The sequence below is a fragment of the Mustelus asterias genome, chromosome 16 (assembly GCF_964213995.1).
Source record: "Mustelus asterias chromosome 16, sMusAst1.hap1.1, whole genome shotgun sequence".
Lineage (NCBI taxonomy): Eukaryota > Metazoa > Chordata > Chondrichthyes > Carcharhiniformes > Triakidae > Mustelus > Mustelus asterias.
The window spans coordinates 39,677,837-39,702,122 of record NC_135816.1 but is presented as its reverse complement, the minus strand read 5'-3'; the positions used below and the strand labels follow the sequence as shown (position 1 = coordinate 39,702,122).

At 43.2% G+C, this 24,286-nt stretch overlaps 1 protein-coding gene across 1 annotated transcript; it reads left to right on the top strand.

The window, feature by feature from the left end:
* The first annotated feature begins 1,340 nt into the window (after window positions 1-1,340).
* LOC144505118 (eukaryotic translation initiation factor 4E-binding protein 3-like) lies at window positions 1,341-23,997 on the top strand. The gene is made up of 3 exons (XM_078231004.1): window positions 1,341-1,736; window positions 7,653-7,829; window positions 23,311-23,997. The coding sequence occupies exons 1-3, from the start codon at window positions 1,607-1,609 to the stop codon at window positions 23,340-23,342; spliced, it is 339 nt and encodes a 112-aa protein (XP_078087130.1). The 5' UTR covers window positions 1,341-1,606; the 3' UTR covers window positions 23,343-23,997.
* The last annotated feature ends 289 nt before the right edge of the window (window positions 23,998-24,286 follow it).

The following is a 24,286-nucleotide window of genomic DNA, read 5'->3' as shown; positions in this document are numbered from 1 at the left end:
AGTGTGTTAGTAGCCTGAATCTGGAGTCCATGCCTGACCTTGGGGGAGATAATCTTACTCCACTTTGTTTTGGAGCTTGCTCACATCTAGACATCTGATTTACATTAGACACATTTATCATTGATAGTAAGCTGAAACTGCTTGGTACAAATGCTACAATTGGTGTGTAGGCAACCAATTGGGAATATAAATTGTGACTAGTAGTGAAATTGAAGAAAAGGTTTGTGTTGTGAGGTTGTAGACTGGGTTAAAATGCCCTAAAATGTGAGTGTATCCTGCAGTGGGGTCTTTCCATTTATCCATATCTCATGGCCTTGTGCTTTCCTGTTCAGTTGCTTGCATTGTTTGTTGGCCTGTTGGCTCAGATCAAGTCCAAGAGGGGGGTGGGGGTGTGGTGGTGGTGGGCAGTGCCTTATCTTATGGGTGGCACAGTGGTTAGCACTGCTGCCTCTCAGTTCGATTCCTGGCTTGGGTCACTGAGTCTGCACGTTCTCCCCATGTCTGTGTGGGTTTCCTCCAGGTGCTCTGGTTTCCTCCCAAAATTTGAAAGACGTGCTGGTTAGGTGCATTGACCTGTACAGGTGCCAGAGTGTGGCAATGAATTTCACGGTAACTTCATTGCAGTGTTAATGTCAGCCTTGTGGCTAATAAATAAACTTTTATCTTGTTTGTTTTTCTTGTGGGGACCATGAATTGGATTCAATTTGAATTTGGTTTTTGGAGCATGCAAGGAATGGATTTGGGTCTGTCTGGTCCATTCTGAGCATTGGCTTTGTAACTTTAAGAAAGGGGTAAAAAAAATCCTATTGCAACGGGGAATGAGTAATATAATGAAAAGATTGCATGAGATTGCCTGCCTTGTGTGCTTAAAGGAAAACTTAGGCCCTCATCTTGAAGGATCCTCTTCCAGTAAGCAGTCGTTCTCCTTCCAGGCTCTAATTCCTCGGCCGCTAGTTATTGCAGTGGTTCAGCTGTTGGCCGCGGCGCCGAAGCCTGAGCACAGGATCATCTTCACCTGGTGCGGGGGGGGGGGTCGCAAAAAGGGACTGCGGTTTCGTCCCCAAATGCGTGCGTGTGTATATTAAGTATTGGACGAGTTGAGTAACTGTGGTGGGTCAGAAGGCGTCGTTCCTGTTTCGGTGAAGTGCAAGCTTGCATGGAAGTGTTTTGCTAAATGTTTGTGCATTTAATTTGGGACAGAATGTGCACACCACGTGAACAGCTGAAGGCTGTTCTCGGAACTGTTTTTTACACACACACACACTGTAATCCCAAAGCTGCTGCCTGTCAATCGGCGTCATGTCCGCTCTTTATCTGTAAATCGAGCCGCACGTGGTTTGTCCCTGGCTGGCAGCAACTCAGATCCCGGAGCTGGGCAGCCCCCACTGCGCCCTGCTCTTCACTGCGGGAACCCTCTCTGCAAGCTGTCCCTCTTAAACTAACTTCTGCCAAAGTCGTTCCTTTGTTGCTTTTTTTTTGGGTGTGTTTTTTTTCCCCCTCGTTACATTTTTTTTCCAGAGAGGGGGGGGGGTGGAATTTGCATTTTTTTTTCCAGAGTGGGGGGGGAAGAGGGAAAGAACGAAAAAAAATATCCCGAAAGGTTGCCATGTCTGCAAACTGCCATCAAAACAAAAGCTGCCCGATCCCAACCAAAGTTCTGCTGAAGGATCTGTCCCAGCTGCCCGACTTGTACAGCAGTACGCCGGGCGGCACCTTATTCTCTACCACTCCTGGAGGTAATGTAACAAATGTCCATGCAGGGGCTGCCCTTGTGTTCCGCTCGATGTTGCTGCCACTTCTGTAAATGTTCACGGAGGGTTTTGAGACCCGTGTTTACGTCAAGAGTTTCTTTTAAAAATGCTACCTTACTTAATATATCACTGTACAGGGAGGGTGTGAGGGCTAACACTCCACCAGCACTGTTTTGGGTGCAGCTCAGTCTGTGCAGTGAAGCTAGAATTCAGCGTTTGTAAGTTGAGGATTGGTGTAACTTCAAGCAACGTCCTGTTGATTTGATCCCGGGCTGGTTTGCTTGCTCTGGCTGGAACTCGCATCGCCCCCAATGCTGCGCGTCGCTTTGAATCACAGAATGCAAAGTCAGTTCCGCGGACGTAAATATTTTGAAGCAGGAGGCGAACTTTGTTGATTTGGGAGATGAGGGCTGCAGCTGTAAAGCTGGAGAGAAGCACGTCCTTCCTCGCCGCATGGAAGCATACCAAGAACCTTTAACTTAGTTAAACGTCTCTTTTGCAACCGTTTTTAAAAAAAAATTTAATGCCTCTTCTCCCACCCGCTGGACTCAAGTTCTTCTTCGACCGTAGGAAAAATCCTGGAAGCAATGACTGACTGACAACATTAGGAGGAAAGTCAGTTTCACTTTTTGAACGCTTCCGATATCTAGTTTTGGAGCTACACTGGTAGAGAAGCCAAGGCATCAGTGTATAAACATGTAAATGGAACAGTAATCATTCTGTTCAGTGTCAGTTAAAGTTTAGGTAGATCGATTGAATTTTGATCAACAGGCTTCATTCTGAATGGGCTAGAAACACACTACACTTTAATTAAACACAGTTTATTACCCATGTCAACTGGTGGGATAAATCTGAAATAGGTAAATTGCTGGATATAATCAGTACAATAGGTACAATCAGTTGAAGTATTGTACTTTGGTGTCACTGTAATGCTATTCCAAGTTCGATTGCATTGTCAAGGGTGGATTCAGCAATTTTCAAATACCTTGTAATAATATTTGCATTGTGCAAACTTTGCAACTGGTTAGAGGCTTGAGACTTGCATTGGTATGATGGCTTGATGGTGCAAGTTAGATCCATGCAAAACCAGCCTGGGGCAACACTTCGTTCCATTTACCCCATGAAGACAGTAAATTACAGTGCTGAGTTTCACTGCAGTAGTTAATCGGAGATATGTGCCTTATTGAACAGTTTCAAACATGCCTTTCGCATGGTGGCACAGTGGTTAGCACTGCTGCCTCACAGAGCCAGGGACCCGGGTTCAATTTCCAGCTTGGGTCACTGTGGAATCTGCATGTTCTCCCTGTGTGGATTTCCTCTGGGTGCTCTGGTTTCCTCCCACAGTCCGAAAGACATGTTGGTTAGGTTCACTAACCAGTGTACACTAACCAGTGTACCCGAACTGGTGCTGGAGTGTGATGACTAGGGGATTTTCACAGTAACTTCAGTGCAGTGTTAATGTAAGCCTACTTGCAGCACTAATAAACTTTTTTAAAACTTTCAGGTTTTTATTAGATTTAGATTATATGAGGTCTTCAAGATTTATCTGTGCATTATCCACTTGTACAAAAAAGGTGCCGCAGGAGACTGAGAATAACTACAGTACTGATGTGATCCAATTAATTGAATTTAATGTTGCAGTATGTATGAAAGTATGGGCAAACTATATGCTGTATTTAGTTTGAAGTTCATACTAATGGAAGGGTATAGAGGCTTTAAGAGGGTACAATGCAGATTCGTGATAAAGTACAAAGACTTGAAATATTGGAGCTTTTTCATTAGGTCAAGACATAGACTAAAGTAATACATATGTTTATGACCGAACAGATAAGAGTTTCTAATCATTGGACGATGACTTAGACAAGGAGGTGAATCGATTATTGCGAAGTTTGCGGTTTGACACAAATAGGTAGGAAGGCAAATGGTGAGGCTGACACAAAAGTCTACAGAGGGATATAGACAGGTTTTGTGAGTGGACAAAACCTTGGCAGATGGAATATAATGTAGGAAAAAGTGAAGTTATGGAGTATAAAAATAGTGAAGTCTTGCTAAAACTATACAAGGCACTAGTTAGACCACACCTAGAATACTGTTAACGGTTTTGGCCCCCTTATCCAAGGAATGATATACTGACATTGGAGGCAGTCCAGAGAAGATTTACTAAGTTGATCATGGCTATGGAGGGATTTTAAGGAGCAGATTAGGCCTGTACTCATTAGAGTTATAAGAATCAGAGGCAACCTTATTGAGCCACATAGGATTCGCGGGGGCTTTACAGGGTAGATGCTGAGAGATTGTTTCCCTTGTGGCAGAGTCTAGGACCAGAGGGCATAATCTCAGAGTAAGGGTCGCCCATTCGAGACCGAGATGAGGAGAAATAATTTCTTAGGATAGTGAGCCCTATATCAATTCAACAGAACATTGCTGGGTCATTATGTATGTTCCAGGCTGAGGTGGATATATTTTTAATCAGTAAGGGAATAAAATCAGATCAGTTATGATCTCACTGAATGATGAAGCAGACTCAATGGGCCTAATGGCCTACTTCTGCTCCTGTGTCTTATGGTCATCAAGGATCTAGAATGAAGAGGCATAGACACAAACATGACATTTAGAAAACAGATTTAAAAACCTAATTTATTCAGGAGTTTTGGGCTGTGGAATTCACAACTAGGTTTAGTGGTCGAGGCAGCAATGATGCCAGCATTACAAATTAAACTGGAATGTGGGTGAGACAAAGTGGGAGAAAGGGCAGATAAATGCAATATACTTGCTTGGAGGATAAATCTAGTTTGGTCACATTCTTCTTCTATAACTCCCAACTGTTTCTATATGTTACCATAATTTTGGCCTTTTGCAATTTTTTTTTTTCTTCAGTCATTTCATGTGGGAGAGGGATAAAAATTGAGAAGGGAAGATTTTAATTTATAAAGCATCTTCCATATCCTCAGGATGTCCCACAGCTGTTTGCAGGCAATAGCATACTATGTACACTGTTGTAATGTAGAGAAATAATAAGTTAATTTGGTTCAAGTAGATTTGGCTCAGATGTACAAACCAAGAGGAAACTAATTTACGGCAATTTTTATTAAGTGTAATTGATATGCAAGATTAACTCTCCTCAATTTAAAACAAAAAAACTGGCACAAAAAAAGTGAAGCCACATAATTTGACACAAGTTAATCTAAGAAAAATTGCAACTTGTGGTTACTCTGACATGCATATAGATCAAACCTCAACTTGAGCACTGCTCCAACCACTGATCCAACTTGAAACAGAAAAGGTTTGTTTTTTTTTGTTTTTGAAACCTCGTCTATACAGGAACCATTACGGTAGTTGGGTTAACATAAGCACAGACCTGCATTAAATTTATTATTTAATTCTGAAATATCTGTACAAATAGGATCCTGGAACTATTTTGTTATAACGTTCAGTGGACTATATTCAATGTTATATTTCTTGTGTTGTAATTTCATTTAAAAAATGTCTAGCTTAAATGTGTAACTGTGGGGAGATGACTAATTTACAGGATGTTCACTTCTGGTTTTCCATTGCAGTTTCTAAGCTCTTAAAAATGCAGATATTCTGATATCACTGAGTGAAATTATAGTAATGAAATCATGGTTGATTTATTTTGTATGCACTTACTTTTGGACTATGTAGCTTCCAGGAAAATGTTCAGTAATTCTATAAAACTGGAAATTCAAAGATTGCAGTAAACCACTTCTGCAAAGATTAATTGTGTACCCATTTAAAATTATTGAACCAATAACAGTTGCAAGTGTAAATTTTAGGATAATTGTGACATCATTTACCATTGACCGATTTTCTATTTTTCTTGTCCAGTCGTGACTGATAGCAGTAAGTCGGGATAAGTTATTCTGTTCTGGAGCTTTTGGCATTTCGTGGTCCCAACATTCACTTATTACCTTTAGGATTAACTGTTCACCAGCTATCACAAATTATAAGCTGGTAGTTAGAGCCTGTTGCTGTACTGTCATGGGTCTGTGAAAACAGAACCTTTTGCTTTAAATTGTTATCTCACTTGCATTACATATGATGTGGCGTTGCCAGTGTTGGGCTGGAATAGGCACAGTAAGAAGTCTCACATCACCAGATTAAAGTCCAACATTTTGGTAGCACAAGCTTTCGGAGTGTCGCTCCTCCTTCAGGTGAGTGGACTCTGCACATGCGCTCACCTGATGAAGGAGCAGCGCTCCCAAAGCTCGTGCTACCAAATAAACCTGTTGGACTTTAACCTGGTGTTGTGGGACTTCTTATGTTGCATTACATAATTGCACTTTGCAAAAAAAGTGTATATGGAAGTGCAGATAGTTATTTAATGTTTTGGGACTCCACGTATCTTGACTAAAGGTTTTTAAAGTTGCAGTGCTAGACAGTTCTGAGCAATGTTAAGTTCCCATCTTTTCAGTTTATGCAGACCCACCCTAAAGCGCCTGTTTGTTTAGTTCCTTCATTTGTTCAAGATATGGATTAAATGTGAATTATGTGACTTGGATTATAACATGTGGCTGCAGGAACACCCTATTCAAAACTCATGCTTGGAAATCATGGATACGTGCTGATAAGGTATATCTCATGAGCTGCACTGATGACACAAGCACTTTTTGTTCTTGTTTTTCCCCCTCCTATTGAATGTAATGAAATTAGATTGTGTAACCTGCGCTGACTGAAGTAACAACAAGGTGGTTTCTGTAAGGTCATGGACGAGCTAAGCATGTGAAAACTGTTTTTGTATCATAATATAATTTGTTTTAAATTTTAAATCGATCACAAATTAGATATTTAAAAGGATTTAGTTAAGGGGTTATATATGTGCACTCACTTAATAGTTAGCAACCTAAATGAGTTTCTTAAAAAATAAAGTCATGTGATAAGGAATAATAGCTGAAGAATGGATGTTTTCGTGCCAATTGGCAGTTTAATCATTCAAATGTTGGCTCTCAACTGCATTTTACAACACACATTAATGTGATCCTTGCCAGATTTTAAAAAAAAATTTCTCTGAAAATTAAAAGACATTAATTTCATGTACACTTCAGGTAAGCATAGGGTCCAATGTTAAGACCTGTGTCAAAGCATAAATTTCGTCACGTGGCTGACAAAAGCTCTGCACAGTTCCTCCAGTGTTTCTGCCCCCTCAAATTAAATAAAAACTTTGCTAAATTATTTTTCACAGATACACAGTGCCAACTGAAAGTATAGCATAAAATCCCTGACAGGGTTGTGTAGGTGTCAGTGCAGTGTTAATTTTTTGATGTTCCATGCTACGTCTTGAAGTTGTTGGCCCACATGAGCCAGAAGGCTGAACTTACCTCATTTTACAGTGCCACGTTAGTATTCCAGTCCACTGCTCTCATCATCTCTTTACATGCACTTTGCAAACAGGATACAGAGCTTTAGGTTTACAACAAACTTTTTTTTAACACTTTTTGGTTGCTTAATAGCAATTTTTAATAAATTGCATGAGTAAATTGGTTAAGCTGGGGTTGTTTTGTTCCAATAAGAAAGGAAGGAGAGGAGATTTGACAAGTGTTCAAAATCGCAATGGGTCTGGACAGTGTAGGAAGAGAAATCATCTCCATTAGTAGAAGGATCAGTAGGCAAAAAGGATTAATTCAGGTGATTTGCAAAAGAACCAAAGATGACTATTATTAGCATCAATGTCTTTGAGCCAGGAATGAAATAATCTATAGGAATTTCATCTCATAATCCAGGTTTATAGATAAGGAATTAGTCTTTGGTCATGGGGTGAGGTGGTCAGGGAAGGTTGTGGAGGCAAGTGTTACTAAGAAAATATAGTCTGCATCACCAGTAATGTCTCAATTAGTGATCAAAATTGGAAGAGAAAAAATCTAAATATCACCATTTGTTTCCCAGGTACACGGATTGTCTATGGCCGCAAATTCTTGCTGGATTGCAGAAATTCTCCACTTGCCAGGACACCTCCATCCTATCTTCCTCAGATACCAGGTGTAACAATGCCTCAACACTCAACCCTAGCTAAAGTTGAAGAACTGAAAGAACTTGAGGCAGAGACAGAGAAAGAAACTCCAGGTAAGAATGAATATTGTAAAAAGGTTTAAGAAAACCCAAATAATTCAACTTTTGAGTTTTAGAGGGAAGAAGTCGGAGCCCATTTTTTAAAAAGTCTGATTTAGAGAACATTTCTCCTGATCAGTTCTTTAATTGCAATTTTAAAAAATCTTATTGATCTTTATTAAAAGAGAAACATGATTTTGGAAGGAACAAAACAACTGAAGGCCTGAGAAAAATTAACCTCATCCATACATCCAGGCAAATTAAAGTGCATTTTTCAGACTCTGTTCACAAGATAAATTCAGATGAAGATTGTCCTTCAGTTGATTTGATTTTATTACTCTAGAACATCAGTCCTATTGTCTTCCCATGACATTGAATTAAATAACTTCAATGCGCTTGTCTCAAGACAGTCTTCTGGCAATCCATTTCAGCTATTATTCATGTGTAACAAATGATCCCTGGCATTTGTCCTAAATCTGTCCTTTTTTAACCGAGAACCCACACCCTTTTATTTTGCAGTCCTACCAAATTTGAAAGGATTGCTTTGAGTTTCCTGATCCTGTTGAGTATCTTTTTGGTTTCCTCGGTATCATCTCTTCATGAGGCTGAAGAACCCGAACTTACGTTCCTCTAAACCTGTTGTCTGTGATCAACCTGCTTTCTCTCTCCTCTCTGTTCTTATGATCCCCAAGGAGGCCAACGAACTAAATTTACTGAATGACCCCTAACGAATATCCAAGAGACAAGATTTCACTTTTTATATCTTTCACAATTAAACCAAAATCAACATGAACGAGACATGAGTTAACAGACCCGTGATGGCTGATATATATTATGGATTATTATATTATAAATAAATATAACAAAGATGGATCATACAGATTTACTGGGCAACCCACTCTGCATATGTGGTACTAATTTCAGTGACATTTGAAGCTCTGGACTTGAGTCGAATCCAACTTCTTTTCTTCAAAGATTTAGCCACCAATTCTCCTTCGACAGCAGCTCTCAACCAACCCAAATACCATGGGCACACCCTTTATCAAAATGGCGCACGTCTGCAGAGCCTCCTCAGCTTTGTTCATGATAGTCCTGATGGTGTGGATTCACCAGAGTCGCCATATCTGAACCCTCAGTAACAGCCTTGTGACTGTATGACCCTTTTAAAAATAACTGAAGCAGTGGCAGTGACCTTATTTTCCTTTACCTCCACCCAAATCCAGCTTGTGTCCACATTTTTCCACTATGTCTCAATCCCACGAGCTGTCGTTTGCACTGGCTGGGATCACATGGGAAAGGTGAATGCGCTTTTACAAAGGCTGGACCAATGTCTTGTCAGCTGTGAAGCCTAACCATCCCTGGTTCCCCCCTTCCTCCTCGAATGAAAACATTGGGCGGTGCAGGACACTGAAGGCAGGTCAGAGTGAGGGCTAGAGTTTCCAGTGGGACTCACTCCTTTGTGCTGTCAAGCATCATGGAAAACAGGAGCACTACCCAAACACAACTGTGCATGATAGTGCAGGAGCTGTGCCAGTCCCTTCCTGATCACCTGCTCTACGTTTTCAGGTGTCTCGGCAGACTTCACCCTCGGTTGCCAGGCCTGGGAAGTGATCCTGCAGCTTGTCAGTGGGACCAGCCGCACTCCCACTTAACCTTTGCAAACTCTGGATTCCACTACACTGTCTGGAGGGTCTCTTTGAATTGAGATGATCAAAACACTAGTTAGTACCTACCTGAAGACGGGTGGAGATAATATTTTAGCATCTCTTTTTCTGCAAACAATATATTTCCAAAACAAATGAAGGTATTTCAGCAAAATTTGGCATATAGAGTAGGATATGATCAATGGAGGAACTGATTAGTTTTTAGCAAAAATACAGACCCTGATCATTTTTTGTTAAAGGATCTGGTAGCATTGGGAGATGGAGCAAATTGACTATTCTTGACTATTAGAATGTTGTGGGTTGTTTTAGTTAGAATGTTGTTGATTGTTTTAGAACGTTGTGGATTGTCTCAGTTATTGTGGTAGAATTTGTCACAACTGTCAAACTGAGCAGAGTTTTCAGAGCAAGTTGTTGGACGTGGGTAGACCTGACCAATAATGATCATGAAACTATCATAGATTGTTGTAAAAACCCATCTGGTTCACTACTGTCCTTCAGGGAGGGAAATCTGCCATCCCCTACTTGATATGACATACATGTGCTTCCAGACCTATAGCAATGTGATTGGCCCTTAACTACCCTCTGAAGTGGCCTAGCAAGCCACTCAGTTCAAGGACAAGTAGGGATGGGCAATAGGTGCTGGCCTTTCCAAGGACACGCGCATCTCACCAAAGATTAAAACAAGCAGCCTCCGTGAGATAGAAGCTCTTGGATTTTTTTTCAACTTTGTAGTTACAGAGCATCATCGAGGCAGTGAAAAGCCTCATAGAAGAACTGCATAATTATAATAGCATTGAGTCAACATAGCACGGTGGAGATATGCACTCTACTGAGCACCCTCCTCACTTTGTTTTGCTTGTTCATGTGTGAACATTGCTGGCAAGGCCAATACTTATTGCTCATCCGTACTTGCCCTTGAGAAAGTGATGGTGAGTTGTTGCCTTGTATAGCTCTGGTCCATGTGTAAAGGTACATCCACAGTGCTGTTAGGGAGGGAGATCCAGGATTTTAACAGTAAAGGAAAGATGATGTATTTCCAAATCAGAATAGCACATGGCTTGGCGGGAACTTCCAGGTGGTGATATTCTCATGTATCTGCTGCCCTCATTCTTCTTGGAAGGTACTGTGGAACGAGCTTTGATGTTCCTGCCGTGCATCTTATAGATGGTACACACTGCTGCCACTGTGCTGTCGTGGTGGAAGGAGTGAATGTTTAAGATAGTGGACGGAGTGCTGCTTTGTCCTCCGTTTTGGCCTGACAAGGTCATTACACAGCTTCAGCTTGACATTTGGGGTTTTGAACCACGTGGCAGATCACAATACTTCATTGTTTGATTTTAGTTTCAAAGTTAGGTCAAGGAATGAAGTTTATATAATCAGTGTCAGGTTCCCAAGCATTATGTTCAAGGTATAGCTGGCATTAAGCACCAAGTGAGTGATTAGTAAGAACTACCGTAAAGGTCACATTGTAAGCTAAATGACTATGAAATCAGTTCTAATTTTAGCATGATCCAAAACACTCTGAGCATGATAAAGTTGCATAGGGAAGCCTTTGGATTGTCGTGAGAAGGACCCAACTATGGGGAGGAACTTGTAACTTTATTTCCAGTATGAACGGACCCCAGTATGCAGTATTGGATAATCGGTACTCTTATCTCAATATCTAACAGATAATGATGGATATTTAGTCCCGAAGGCTGTCCCTTTGGGAAGATAATTCCATGAAATGTGTAGGTGCCTTCTGCCTTACCCTTTGATAGTTTTTATCATGGTCAAATAGCACAGCTGTGTGCCGGAAAAAAAATGTAAAACCATTGGGCATTATTGAATCAGTGCCTTCAAATAATGGTATACAATCACAGTATATTCAGTGATAATGCTAGTACACAGTAATGGAACTCTAGTGTTTACAACACAAGCCAATTGCGAAATGAATTAGGATAAAAAAATACAATAATACATTTAACTTCATACATTAGAATGTGCCAAGCACAAAGCAGCACTTAGCACCAGTTCTATGCAAGTTGCTTCTTTACCTTCTAAATAGTGTACATTTACTAAGCGTTAATCAATAACAGCCAGTCTTTATTATTAACCTGTTTTGGCAGTTATAAGTTTGCTCTGGTACTTAAATTACAGATGTACCCAAAGCCAGTTCTTAATTATGTAAAATTACATACGTAAGAACAGCATGATGAAATACAGGTGTGGATTTTCACCAGGCTACCACAGCTATTGAAATATCTATAATTGGCAGCCGATCACAATGCCAGTTTACTCACGGCTGACAAGCTAAATACCTGTCCTTAATCCTATGTTAATGTCTCTTTTACCTGTCACAACCTGAAGAAATGGGTCTTTAAGAGTTTTTTTAAAAAGTTTATTTATTAGTGTCACAAGTAGGCTTCCATTAACACTGCAATGAAGTTACTGTGAAAATTCCTCAGTCGCCACACTCCGGCGCCTGTTTGGGTACACTGAGGATTTAGCATAGCCAATGCACCTAACCAGCACGTCTTTCGGACTGTGGGAGGACACCGCAGCACCCGGAGGAAACCCACGCAGACGGGGAGAATGTGCAAACACCACACAGATAGTGATCCAGGCCGGGAATCGAACCTGGGTCCCTGGCGCTGTGAGGCAGCAGTGCTAACCACTGTGCCACCCTATAGCGATGAGATGTTTTTGGGATGAAAGGTGAAAATGCTAGAGCAGGTCAGATTATTACTGCAGTTTTAGAATTTGTATCATTTCAACCATTGAAAGAAAGAAAAGGCTGGAGCATGCTCAGCATTGCATCTTCTGCTTACTCCAGAGGGAGGAAAATGCTTATTTATGATCTTGTATGAATTGCAACAGTTAAATGAGGTTTCTTCATAATTTGCTCACCATCTATTTTCTTGTGCAAAAAGCAAACTGGTACAATTGAAAATTGCAGATAATACCTGAGGGGTTTATGTGCAAATAACCAAATCCAGTGAATAATTAGCATAACTGGACATTTAAATTGCTATGCAAGTTATTGATACCACTTTTATCAAAAATATATGCAGATGTAGTTGTAACTGTCGGCACAAAGACACACATTTTTAGCAATTGTTATCATGCCTCTCCAAAAAGTTTGAAGTGACGTGTTCATTGACTCTCCAATTGCTCTGGTGATCCTGGTCCCTTAGTTGATTGCTCCTTGGGGAGGCAGACAGGTGGGAGAAATATGTTTCATAAATAGACATTCCATACCAGACCATGCTCCAAGCATAGCTCCAGTCAGCATTGACAACACTCAGCCGTCTCCACTCTTAAAGCCTGAAAGAGTACTGAGAAAAATAATAGGAGGATGGATTCCTGTCAGAACTAACAAAGTACTACTGTTGGATTCAAAGCTGCCACATGTTGAGAATTTGGCTGCACTGTGATGCTGATCTACAGTCTTAAGGATGTGAGGAACACAAATACAAACTTAGCTTATGGTCACGCACCGATTTCAAGCCACTGAACAATGAAACAATTTGTATTTATATAGCGCCTTTAACAAAAAACATCCCAAGACACTTCACAAGAACAATATAAAACTAAATTTAGCGGTAATCGACATTGAGATATTGCGGCAAACGACCAAAAGCTTGGTCATTGCGATAGGTCTTAAAGAAAGAAAGGGAAGTAAGAAAGCAAAGAGGATTAGGGAGAGAGCTCCAGAGTTTAGGTTCTTGGTCCAGCTACTGGATCTTCAAGAAGCCAGAATTAGTGGGGGGGGGGGGGGCAGATACGTCAGGGGTTGTGAAACTGAAGGAGGTTACAGCAGAGGAAGGGGTGAGGCCTTGGAGGGATTTGAAAATAAAGATGAGAATTTTAAATTAAGACGTTGGCTGGTGAGCACAGGGCTGATGGGTGAAGAGGTCTTGGAATGAGTATTAACATAAACAGTTTCAGATTATGTCAAGTTTGTGGAGTGTAGAATTTGGGAGGCAGGCCAGGACTGTTTTGGAATAGTCAAATCTAGAGCTAACAAGGCACGAATGAGGTATTCAGCAGCAGATGACCCAAGGCAGGCGGAGTTGAGTGATGTTAGAAGTAGAAATAGGCGGTCTTAGTGATGGTGCAGATATGTGATCGGAAGCTTAATTCGGAATCGGATACAACATCAAAGGTATGAACAATCGGATTCAGCCTGTCAGGGACAGTTGTCCGGGAAAAGGGTATAGTGGATGGTTAGGGAACGGAGTTTGTCAGGACTGAAGACAATTTCTTTCAGCTTTTCAATATTTGGAGGAAATTTCTGCTTATTCAGTAATGGGTGTCGGCAAGGATGTCACAACATTGTCATTGTAAAGATTTGCACCATTCATGTGAAAACCCTGGCAAAAAAGAACCAAATGAATGCATGCATTGGTTACCTAATCTGACAATCTAGAGACAGTGGAGGAATTGAGTGAAGTGGTGGTGAGTGAGAGCTGCGTGTTGGCAGTCCACATGTGCTAACTGATGCTGTGTTTTTCAATGATGCCATCGAGAGGCAGCATGTAGATGAAAATTAGGAGGAGGAGGAGGAATAGATTCTTGGAAGACACCTGAGGCAAAGGTGTGGGAACGTGAAAATATGAAAACGCGATGCTCTGGCTACGATTGGATAGATAAGAATGCAGCCAGGTTTGAGCAGTCCTAGCTAGCCGAGTGAGGACATCGTGGAAACGTAGGAAAGAAACCAGAGAAGAGTGAGCGTTAAGGGCTAGGACAAGGGGACCCTTGGAGGAAGTTTGGCCCGGTGGCTAGGGGAAGGGAGGGAGTGGCAGAAGCAGCCGGATGCTGAAAATATTGTCTTTTTTCTCTCTGCTACTAGTCACGAGGAGGCGATGGCCAAGTGGTGTTATCACTGGATGATTAATCCAGGAGCTCAGCTAATGTTCTGGGGACCCAGGTTCGAATCCCGCCATGGCAGATTGTGGAATTTGAATTCAATATATATCTGGAATTAAGAATCTAGTGGTGACCATGAAGCCATTGCCGATTGTCAGAAAACCCTATCTAGTTCACTAATGTCCTTTAGAACATAGAACATAGAAAGCCACAGCACAAACAGGCCCTTCGGCCCACAAGTTGCGCCGATCACATCCCCACCTCTAGGCCTATCTATAGCCCTCAATCCCATTAAATCCCATGTACTCATCCAGAAGTCTCTTAAAAGACCCCAACGAGTTTGCCTCCACCACCACCGACGTCAGCCGATTCCACTCACCCACCACCCTCTGAGTGAAAAACTTACCCCTGACATCCCCCCTGTACCTACCCCCCAGCACCTTAAACCTGTGTCCTCTCGTAGCAACCATTTCAGCCCTTGGAAATAGCCTCTGAGAGTCCACCCTATCCAGACCCCTCAACATCTTGTAAACCTCTATCAGGTCACCTCTCATCCTTCGTCTCTCCAGGGAGAAGAGACCAAGCTCCCTCAACCTATCCTCATAAGGCATGCCCCCCAATCCAGGCAACATCCTTGTAAATCTCCTCTGCACCCTTTCAATGGCTTCAACATCTTTCCTGTAATGAGGTGACCAGAACTGCGCGCAGTACTCCAAGTGGGGTCTAACCAGGGTCCTATAAAGCTGCAGCATTATCTCCCGACTCCTAAACTCAATCCCTCGATTAATGAAGGCCAGTACGCCATACGCCTTCTTGACCGCATCCTCCACCTGCGAGGCCGATTTAAGAGTCCTATGGACCCGGACCCCAAGGTCCTTCTGATCCTCTACACTGCTAAGAATGGTACCCTTCATTTTATACTGCTGCTCCATCCCATTGGATCTGCCAAAATGGATCACTACACACTTATCCGGGTTGAAGTCCATCTGCCACTTCTCCGCCCAGTCTTGCATTCTATCTATGTCTCGCTGCAACTTCTGACATCCCTCCAAACTATCCACAACACCACCTACCTTGGTGTCGTCAGCAAACTTACCAACCCATCCCTCCACTTCCTCATCCAGGTCATTTATGAAAATGACAAACAGCAAGGGTCCCAGAACAGATCCCTGGGGCACTCCACTGGTCACTGACCTCCATGCAGAGAAAGACCCCTCCACAGCCACTCTCTGCCTTCTGCAGGCAAGCCAGTTCTGGATCCACAAGGCAACAGCCCCTTGGATCCCATGCCCTCTCACTTTCTCAAGAAGTCTTGCATGGGGGACCTTATCGAACGCTTTGCTGAAGTCCATATAGACCACATCCACCGCTCTTCCTTCGTCAATGTGCTTGGTCACATTTTCAAAGAACTCAACCAGGCTCGTAAGGCACGACCTGCCCCTGACAAAGCCGTGCTGACTACTTTTGATCATACTAAACTTCTCTAGATGATCATAAATCCTGTCTCTCAGGATCCTCTCCATCAACTTACCAACCACTGAGGTTAGACTCACCGGTCGGTAATTTCCCGGGCTGTCCCTGTTCCCTTTCTTGAATATAGGGACCACATCCGCAATCCTCCAATCCTCCGGAACCTCTCCCGTCTCCATCGACGATGCAAAGATCATCGCCAAAGGCTCCGCAATCTCCTCCCTCGCCTCCCACAGTAACCTGGGGTACATCCCATCCGGTCCCGGCGACTTACCAACCTTGATGCCATTCAATAGTTCCAACACATCCTCTTTCTTTATGTCCACATGCTCGATCCTTTCTGTCCTCCGCAATCCAGCAGTACAACCACCCAGATCCCTTTCCACCGTGAATACCGAGGTAAAGTATTCATTAAGCAGCTCCGCCATTTCTAACGGTTCCGCACAAACTTTTCCCCCTTCACCTTTTAAGGGTCCTATGCCTTCACATCTCATCCTTTTACTCTTGACATATTTGTAGAAAGCCTTGGGATTCTCCTTAATCTTACCCGCCAAGGTCTTCTCATGACCTCTTCTCGCTCTCCTAATTTCCTTCTTAAGCTCCTTCCTACATCGCGTATACTCCTCTAAATCCTTAACACCTCCTAGCTCTCTGAACCTTCTGTACGCCTCTCTTTTCTTATTCACCAGGTTCATCACAACCTTCGTGCACCACGGTTCCCGTACCCTACCAACACCCCCCTGTCTCATCGGAACGTTGTCATGCAGAGCTCCAGACAAACATTCCTTGAAAATCCTCCACTTTCCTTCGGCACTTTTCCCCAAGAATGCCTCCTTCCAATTTACCCGTCTAATTTCCTCCCTGATGACACTGTATTTCCCTTTACTCCAGAGAAACACTTTCCTAGCCTGCCTGACCCTATCTCTTTCCAATGCTATCGTGAAGGAGATAGAATTATGATCGCTATCCCCAAGATGCTCACCCACCGAGAGATCCTCCACCTGTCCAGGTTCATTAGCCAGCACCAGATCAAGAACAGCCTCTCCTCTAGTAGGCTTATCCACATACTGTGTCAGGAAACTCTCCTGGACACACCTAACAAACTCCTCTCCATCCAAACCCCTAGCCCTAGGGATATTCCAATCTATGTTTGGGAAATTAAAATCTCCCATCACGACAACTCTGTTATTCCTACATCTCTCCAGGATCTGTTTCCCCATCTGCTCCTCAACATCTCTGTTACTATTGGGCGGCCTATAGAAAACACCCAGCAAAGTTACCGACCCCTTCCTGTTCCTAACCTCCACCCACAGAGATTCCGTAGTCAGTCCCTCCACGGCGTCCACCTTCTCTACAGCCGTGACACTATCCCTGATCAACAGTGCCACTCCCCCCCCTCTCTTGCCTCCCTCCCTGTCCTTCCTGAAACATCTAAAACCCGGCACCTGAAGCACCCAGTCCTGTCCCTGAGACATCCAAGTCTCCGTAATGGCCACCACATCACAATTCGAAGCAGCAATCCACGCTCCAAGCTCATCCACTTTATTCACTACACTCCTGGCATTAAAATAGACACATCTCAGACCTTCAGCCTGAGCACTTCCCTTCTCCCTCACTCGTCTAACCTCCCTCTTACCCTGTCTACATTCCTTATCTATTTGCGAGCTAACCTCCTCGCTCTCAGTCCCCTCATTTCGATTCCCTCCCCCCAACCTTTCTAGTTTAAAGTCTCACCAGTAGCCTTAGCCAACCTTCCCGCCAGGATATTGGTCCCCCTGGGATTCAAGTGCCACCCGTCTTTTTTAAACAGGTCACACCTGCCCCTAAAGAGGTCCCAATGATCCAAGTACCCAAATCCTTGTCCCTTGCTCCAGTCCCTCAGCCACGCATTAATTCTCCACCGATTCCTGTTCTCACTCTCCCGCGGCACAGGCAGCAATCCCGAGATTACTACCTTTGCATTCCTCTTTCTCAGCTGTCTACCCAACTCCCTATATTCTCTTTTCATGACCCCTTCCCTCTTCCTACCGATGTCAGCAGTACCTATATGCATCACGACCTTGGGCTCCTCTCCCTCCCCCTTCAGGATTTCTGGGACTCGACCAGAGACATCCCGGACCCCTGCACCAGGGAGGCAAACCACCATCCGAGAGTCCCGTCTGTGTCCGCAAAAACGCCTATCTGACCCTCTCACCGTAGAGTCCCCAATTAGCACTACCCTCCTTTCCTTACCCCTTTGCACTACTGGGCCAGGCTCAGCTCCAGAGACACTGCCACCGCTGCTTCCCCCAGGTGGGCTGTCCACCCCAGTAGTACTCAGACAGGTGTACTTATTATTAAGGGGCACATCCACCGGGGTGCTCACCATCACCCGAGCTTTCTCCTTCCTCACTGTTACCCAGTTACCCTCCTCCCGTGGTCCCGGTGTGACCACCTGCCGATAGCTCCTGTCAATGACCTCCTCACTATCCCTAACCCGGCGAAGGTCCTCGAGCTGCAATTCCAGTTCCCTAACATGGTCCCTTAGGAACCGCAGCTCAACACACCCAGCACAGATATGGTCGTCTGGGAGGCTAGGAGCCTCCAGGACCTCCCACATCCTACATTGGGAACAACATACTGGCCTGACAGTCATAATTGCCCTTTTAAACACAGGGAAAAAAGTGAATGAAGATTATTCCTCTCTGTTCCAAATTATTTCTACCAAGGTACCCGGAGAAAAGTAACTTATAAATAAAATTTTTTAAAAATAAGAAACTCACCCCTGCTCGCCCTTTCTGCCTAAGCCCGATGAGCCAAAGCCCCTCAGTTCTCACTCAGCTCCGTCTCACTCCGCTGCCCGCTCCCAACGCTGCCTGCTAGATAGTGGGACCTGCCTTTTAAACCTCCTGTGCACTAAAAAAAAAACTCAAGAGACCCTTCCCAGTAAACCCCGCGGCCACTGCCGGTTGCGCGCCAAAATTTAAAACTAAATTAAATAAATAAATAACACCCGCGGAAAAGTACTTAAAACTAATTCTTACCCCAAAAATCCTGTCACCAGTCACAGCTCTGCCTTTCTCCACAGCAACAAGAGGACTAACCTCCCAACTAACTGACTTATATAGAACTTTTGACCCTTCCCAGTAAACCCCGCGGCCACTGCCGGTTGCGCGCCAAAATTTAAAACTAAATTAAATAAATAAATAACACCCGCGGAAAAGTACTTAAAACTAATTCTTACCCCAAAAATCCTGTCACCAGTCACAGCTCTGCCTTTCTCCACAGCAACAAGAGGACTAACCTCCCAACTAACTGACTTATATAGAACTTTTGACCCTTCCCAGTAAACCCCGCGGCCACTGCCGGTTGCGCGCCAAAATTTAACACTAAATTAAATAAATAAATAACACCCGCGGAAAAGTACTTAAAACTAATTCTTACCCCAAAAATCCTGTCACCAGTCACAGCTCTGCCTTTCTCCACAGCAACAAGAGGACTAACCTCCCAACTAACTGACTTATATAGAACTTTTGACCCTTCCCAGTAAACCCCGCGGCCACTGCCGGTTGCGCGCCAAAATTTAAAACTAAATTAAATAAATAAATAACACCCGCGGAAAAGTACTTAAAACTAATTCTTACCCCAAAAATCCTGTCACCAGTCACAGCTCTGCCTTTCTCCACAGCAACAAGAGCTCCACAGCAACAAGACCAGGTAAGGATGGCAGATTTCCTTCCTTTAGGGAAGGAAATCTGCCATCCTTACCTGGTCTGGCCTACATGTGACTTCGGAGTCACAGCAATGTGGTTGACTCTCAACTGACCTTGGGGAACTAGGGATGGGAAATAAATGCTGGTCGGCCATGTCCCACAAATAAAAAGAAGAAATAATTCTGTATATATTCTATATATTAGCAAGAAAGTTCATGTGTTTAAAATGAAGCATGTTGGTAATCATCTTTAAAAGCTCTGGCGCGGCATACTTCAGTCACACCTTTAGCTATTTGTGGTTTTTACACTCGTGACTGTCACATGAATCGAATGATTTCATATGACCTGGAATCTTGTTTTGAATCTTGGTTCACAGAGTCATGGGGAAAGGTTAAAGTCTGAAGGCTGATATTTATAGTGGGTGTGTGATCTGGAACCTGTACAGTAAACATTTCAGAGCTGCTCATTGTACCTGTTATGAAGTTAAAATTTAACAGATCTTGGCAGGCAATCGGGACGTTACTATTGCTACTTTACCTGGTTCTACAAATGGCTGCTTTGCTTCAATGGGAAGTTGATATACCAAGAATGACAACTTGTAATTATATAGCACCTTTAACACAGTAAACTATCCCAAGGTACTTCACAGAGCATTCTAAAACAAAACTCAACACCTCTCCACATAAGGAATGTTAAAACAGATTGCTGGAAGCTTGGTCAAAGAGATAGGTCTTCATGAGCTTCTTGAAGAAGGAAAGGGAGGTAGTGAACTAAAGAGGAATAGGGAAAGGAATCCAGAGCTTAGGATCTTGGCAACAGAAGCCACCAGTGGTAGACCGATTAAAATCAGGATGCTGAAGAGTCTAGAATTAGAGGAGTGCAGATATTTTGTAGGGTCATGGCTGAAGGGAGTTGTAGATCTTTAGGGCCTTAGCAGCTGAAGGCATGACTACCAATGGTGGAACATTGAAAATTGGTAACACTAAGAGACTAGAATCGGAGAAACGCTAAAATCTTGAAGGGTTGTAGGGCTGATGGAGATTGCAGAAATATGGAGGGGCAAGGTCATGGGAGGATTTGTAAACCAGTTTGAAATTTTAAAACCAAGGCATTGCTGAACCAACATCCAATGTAGGGCAGGGGTGACCTAAAGCCTGCAGAGGGTAGAACCTGGAAGCTGGCCAGGAGTGTCTTGGAATAGTCAGAACTAGAGGTAACAAAGGCACGGGGATGAGAGTTTTAGCAGAAAATGAGCTGAGGCAGGGGCGGAGCTGAGTGATGAAACTAAGATGCCACTAAGTGGCCAGAAACACAGCTTGGATCAGATATGACACCAAGGTTGCAAACAGCCTGGTTTTAGCATCAGACATTTGCCAGGGAACAGGGCAGGTCAGGGACTAGGGAGTAGATTTTGTGGCAGAAACTGAAGATAATGAGGGAAGTGTTCCCATTATTTCTTGGAGGGGATTTCTGCTCATCCAGTACTGGATGTCAGGCAAGCAATCTGACAAGTTAAAGAGAGTGGAGGGGTTGAGAGAGGTGGTTTCAGGTAAAGCTGGGTGTTGTTAGCGTGCATGTGGAAACGACGACGTTTGTGCTTTAGGACGAGGTTGCCTATTGGCAGTGTGTAGAGAAATAGGTGTCCAAAGACACATCCTTGGGGACACTAGAGGTAATGGTGTAGGAGTGGGAAGAGAAGCCATTGCTGGTGATTCTCTATGTGACCGGGGGATATATATGGATGGAAGCAGCTGAGTGCAGTCCCAGCTGGCTGGATGACAGTAGCGAGGCATTCGAGCAGGGTGGGGTGGTCAGCAGTGTAAAAGGCTGCAGACAGGTTAAGGAGCGATTGTTTACCCTTGTCACAAACATTTGTGATGTTGGAGCCATTGCAGTGCTGTGACAGGAACAGAAATCTGAAGGAATTCAAGCATGGGATGGGGGAAAGGTGGACATTGATTTGGAAGATGGCAGAAGAAAGAATCTTATTTTATGTAAGCTTGGTATTTATTTGACCAGTCCTTACTATCATCCGTCTGCTGTTTTCCTAGAAAGGTAACAATTTAAAACTATTATTTCTGTAGAGGTGATGATTTTAAAATAGTATTTATAGAATCCCTACAGTGCAGAAGGAGGCCATTTGGCCCATCGAGCCTGCATCAACAACAATCCCACCCAGCCCCCAAAACCCCACATATTTACCCTGCTAATCCCCTTAACCTACACATCTTGGGGCAATTTAACATGGCCAATCAACCTAACCCGCACATCTTTGGACTTTGGGAGGAAACCGGAGCACCTGGAGGAAACCCACGCAGACATGGGGAGAATGCGCAGACTCCACACAGCCAGTCACCTGAGGCTGGAATTGAACCCGGGTCCCTGGCACTGGGAAGCAGTCGTGCTAACCACTGTGCCACCGTGCCGTGTTCAGTAATTTGCCAGGCATGCAACTTTTCATGAGTTAATTTGCAATTTTCTTTTCAGGATGACAGGAATGCCTTTGAACAGATAACACACAACACTTTGTGGAAGGAATCTGATTTTTTTTTAAAAAGTGTTACTGCCAAATCTTTCCAATCCATGATAAAAATGAAAAACACTCAGTGCAATAGTTTTAATATTTCTGTAGACGGCCCTCAGTGGCTCAAAAGGCAACTATACACCCCAGATCGGTACTGAGTCATAGAGACTGGGAACTTCCTGATTGATCCTGTGTGATCACAATTCGGTTAGGAGGAACCAGAGTGTGGTTGACCTCGGTGTCCTCAGGATAGGGTAGGAGGAGAAATTGGCAGGGTTTCCCACTCCTGATTGGCCGTGTCGCAATGTGCACGGGTGTGGACATTAATAGCTTCCTGGCAATTGCTTTGAAGGATCAACGTGAAGAGCAGCACAAGGGAGGAGATACCAGAGGGTGATCAATTTCAGTGGAACTAACGCAACAGGAGTACGGGCAGGAGAGAAAGAAACATAACTGAGGGCAGAAGATAAAAAGTACATCTAATTTATTTTCTCTAATGTCACTAAAGTGTTGGAATTATTCTGAGCATACCTGATATGTTTAAAAACTGCTGCGGTGCCTTTTGTGTTCTTGAACTCGCATCTAATCAGAAGGTGATGTTTTGCAGTTGGTAATTTCAGTTTGCTGGATGGGATTTATCTTATAATTGTGTTATCCACAAATTAATTGATTTTAGTGAACTTTTAAGATATTCCTGAGGCAAAACCTTTTCGGGTCCCGAGGGTTCTTCGTTCTGATACCCAATAGGCAGTTAATAAAATATAAGCCATTGCCAGTTGCTATTTTAATTAAGGACATGATGCTACCGTTTATGTTTATCAACCAGCGAAAACATGTTGTTCCATGTGCTGCGGAGATTTCATTTAGGCAGTGAGCTGATGCCTGGAATAGAATGTGCTTCCAGTGTGCAAAATCTAATATGTTATTCCAGCAAGATATTCTGTTAAAAAAAATCGAGAATGCGGTATTTGAACTTCAGAAGTTAAGTTCAACCATTTACAGAGATGGAGGTATAATAGCTGTCCCTTTTACCTGAAAAAAAATTGGTTAGTGACAAATGCCACTTGTAGAAACACAGTCTGGAAAGTCAGCGCTGCCCTAAATTATGATGTCTGGAAGAAGAGGCAAAGGGAATGAAAACCGTGACAAGTCAATTTAATGCAGCCCACCATTGTGTCACTTTGAATGCACGGTCATTTTAAATATTTGAGTCCGTGAAGGAATGCTTAAGGTTTGACCGATAGACTTCCAACCCAGAGCAGCGTACTAATCATTATCTTTTCAATTTCTAGCTGATGACGCTCAGTTTGAAATGGATATTTAAGATCCATCCCGGAAGAAGAGGATTGTTCTCTTGACAGAAACACTTGTGTTTATTGAGGAGCAATAGAGGATCCCGACAAGTTGTGAACCTGATGCCTTTCAGCAGTGGAAGTGTAATCCTTTGTACATTCAGTGATTTTACAGGTTGGGAAAGGGATGACTAAATTAGTGCTTGGTTTTTTTCTCATGCTGTTTTTCTGCAGGGAGGGGGTTTTGTAAAATTTGTCTTTAAAAGTTTTAATGGTTTACTACTTTAATCCAGGTACAGTGGTTATCTTGGTCTTTAATTCCAATTTACTGGCTTTACAAGTTCGCAATTGACTGTAAAGGAGCCAGTGGCCCAGATGTTGCAGCAATGAGATTGGTGACATGCACGGAATAGTGTGTCGATCCCATCATTCGGAACCTACCCCATATTTTTCTGCGGTTTTAATTAGAATTTGCTGCGGGGGAGGGGGGCATGGCAGTGAATCAAAGCAGCCCAGCCAGTGGGCAACACATTGATCCTGCTGTTAATGGTGCAGTTTCTTTGTTAAGGGAGTAATGGAAGTGCTGAACTCTGTCAGGATGCTACATTATTACCTCCTCATTGTAACTGATGTAAACTATGTTTTATGCACATGAACCTGTAAATAAATAAAGAAAGAAAGAATTTGCATCCTGCGTGGCATCTTTCACAATCTCAGGACCATCCTTAAATGCTTTGCACCCAACCAAATACTTTCAGAAACATGGTAACATAGGAAGCTCATTTGTAATAAATTAATCTCTGTCTCACTGGATCCTGCTGTATTAGCGGCTTGGTGCGGGATCCTTCATAACGGGTGGTTCAGTTGCCGGATCATTTATGGGTTCCTTGATAGAATAATAAGATTTTTTAATGTGTCAGTTGCCATCTCTCCATGTCTACGTCCTGTTAAATTACCATACTAATCTGGTTCCCAT

Coding starts and splice junctions, on each gene's coding strand:
- LOC144505118 (XM_078231004.1), top strand. CDS start 1,607: ATGTCTGCAAACTGCCATCAAAACAAAAGCTGCCCGATCCCAACCAAA. Junction 1,737..7,652: donor ATTCTCTACCACTCCTGGAG/GTAATGTAACAA, acceptor TTTGTTTCCCAG/GTACACGGATTGTCTATGGC. Junction 7,830..23,310: donor GACAGAGAAAGAAACTCCAG/GTAAGAATGAAT, acceptor TTCAATTTCTAG/CTGATGACGCTCAGTTTGAA.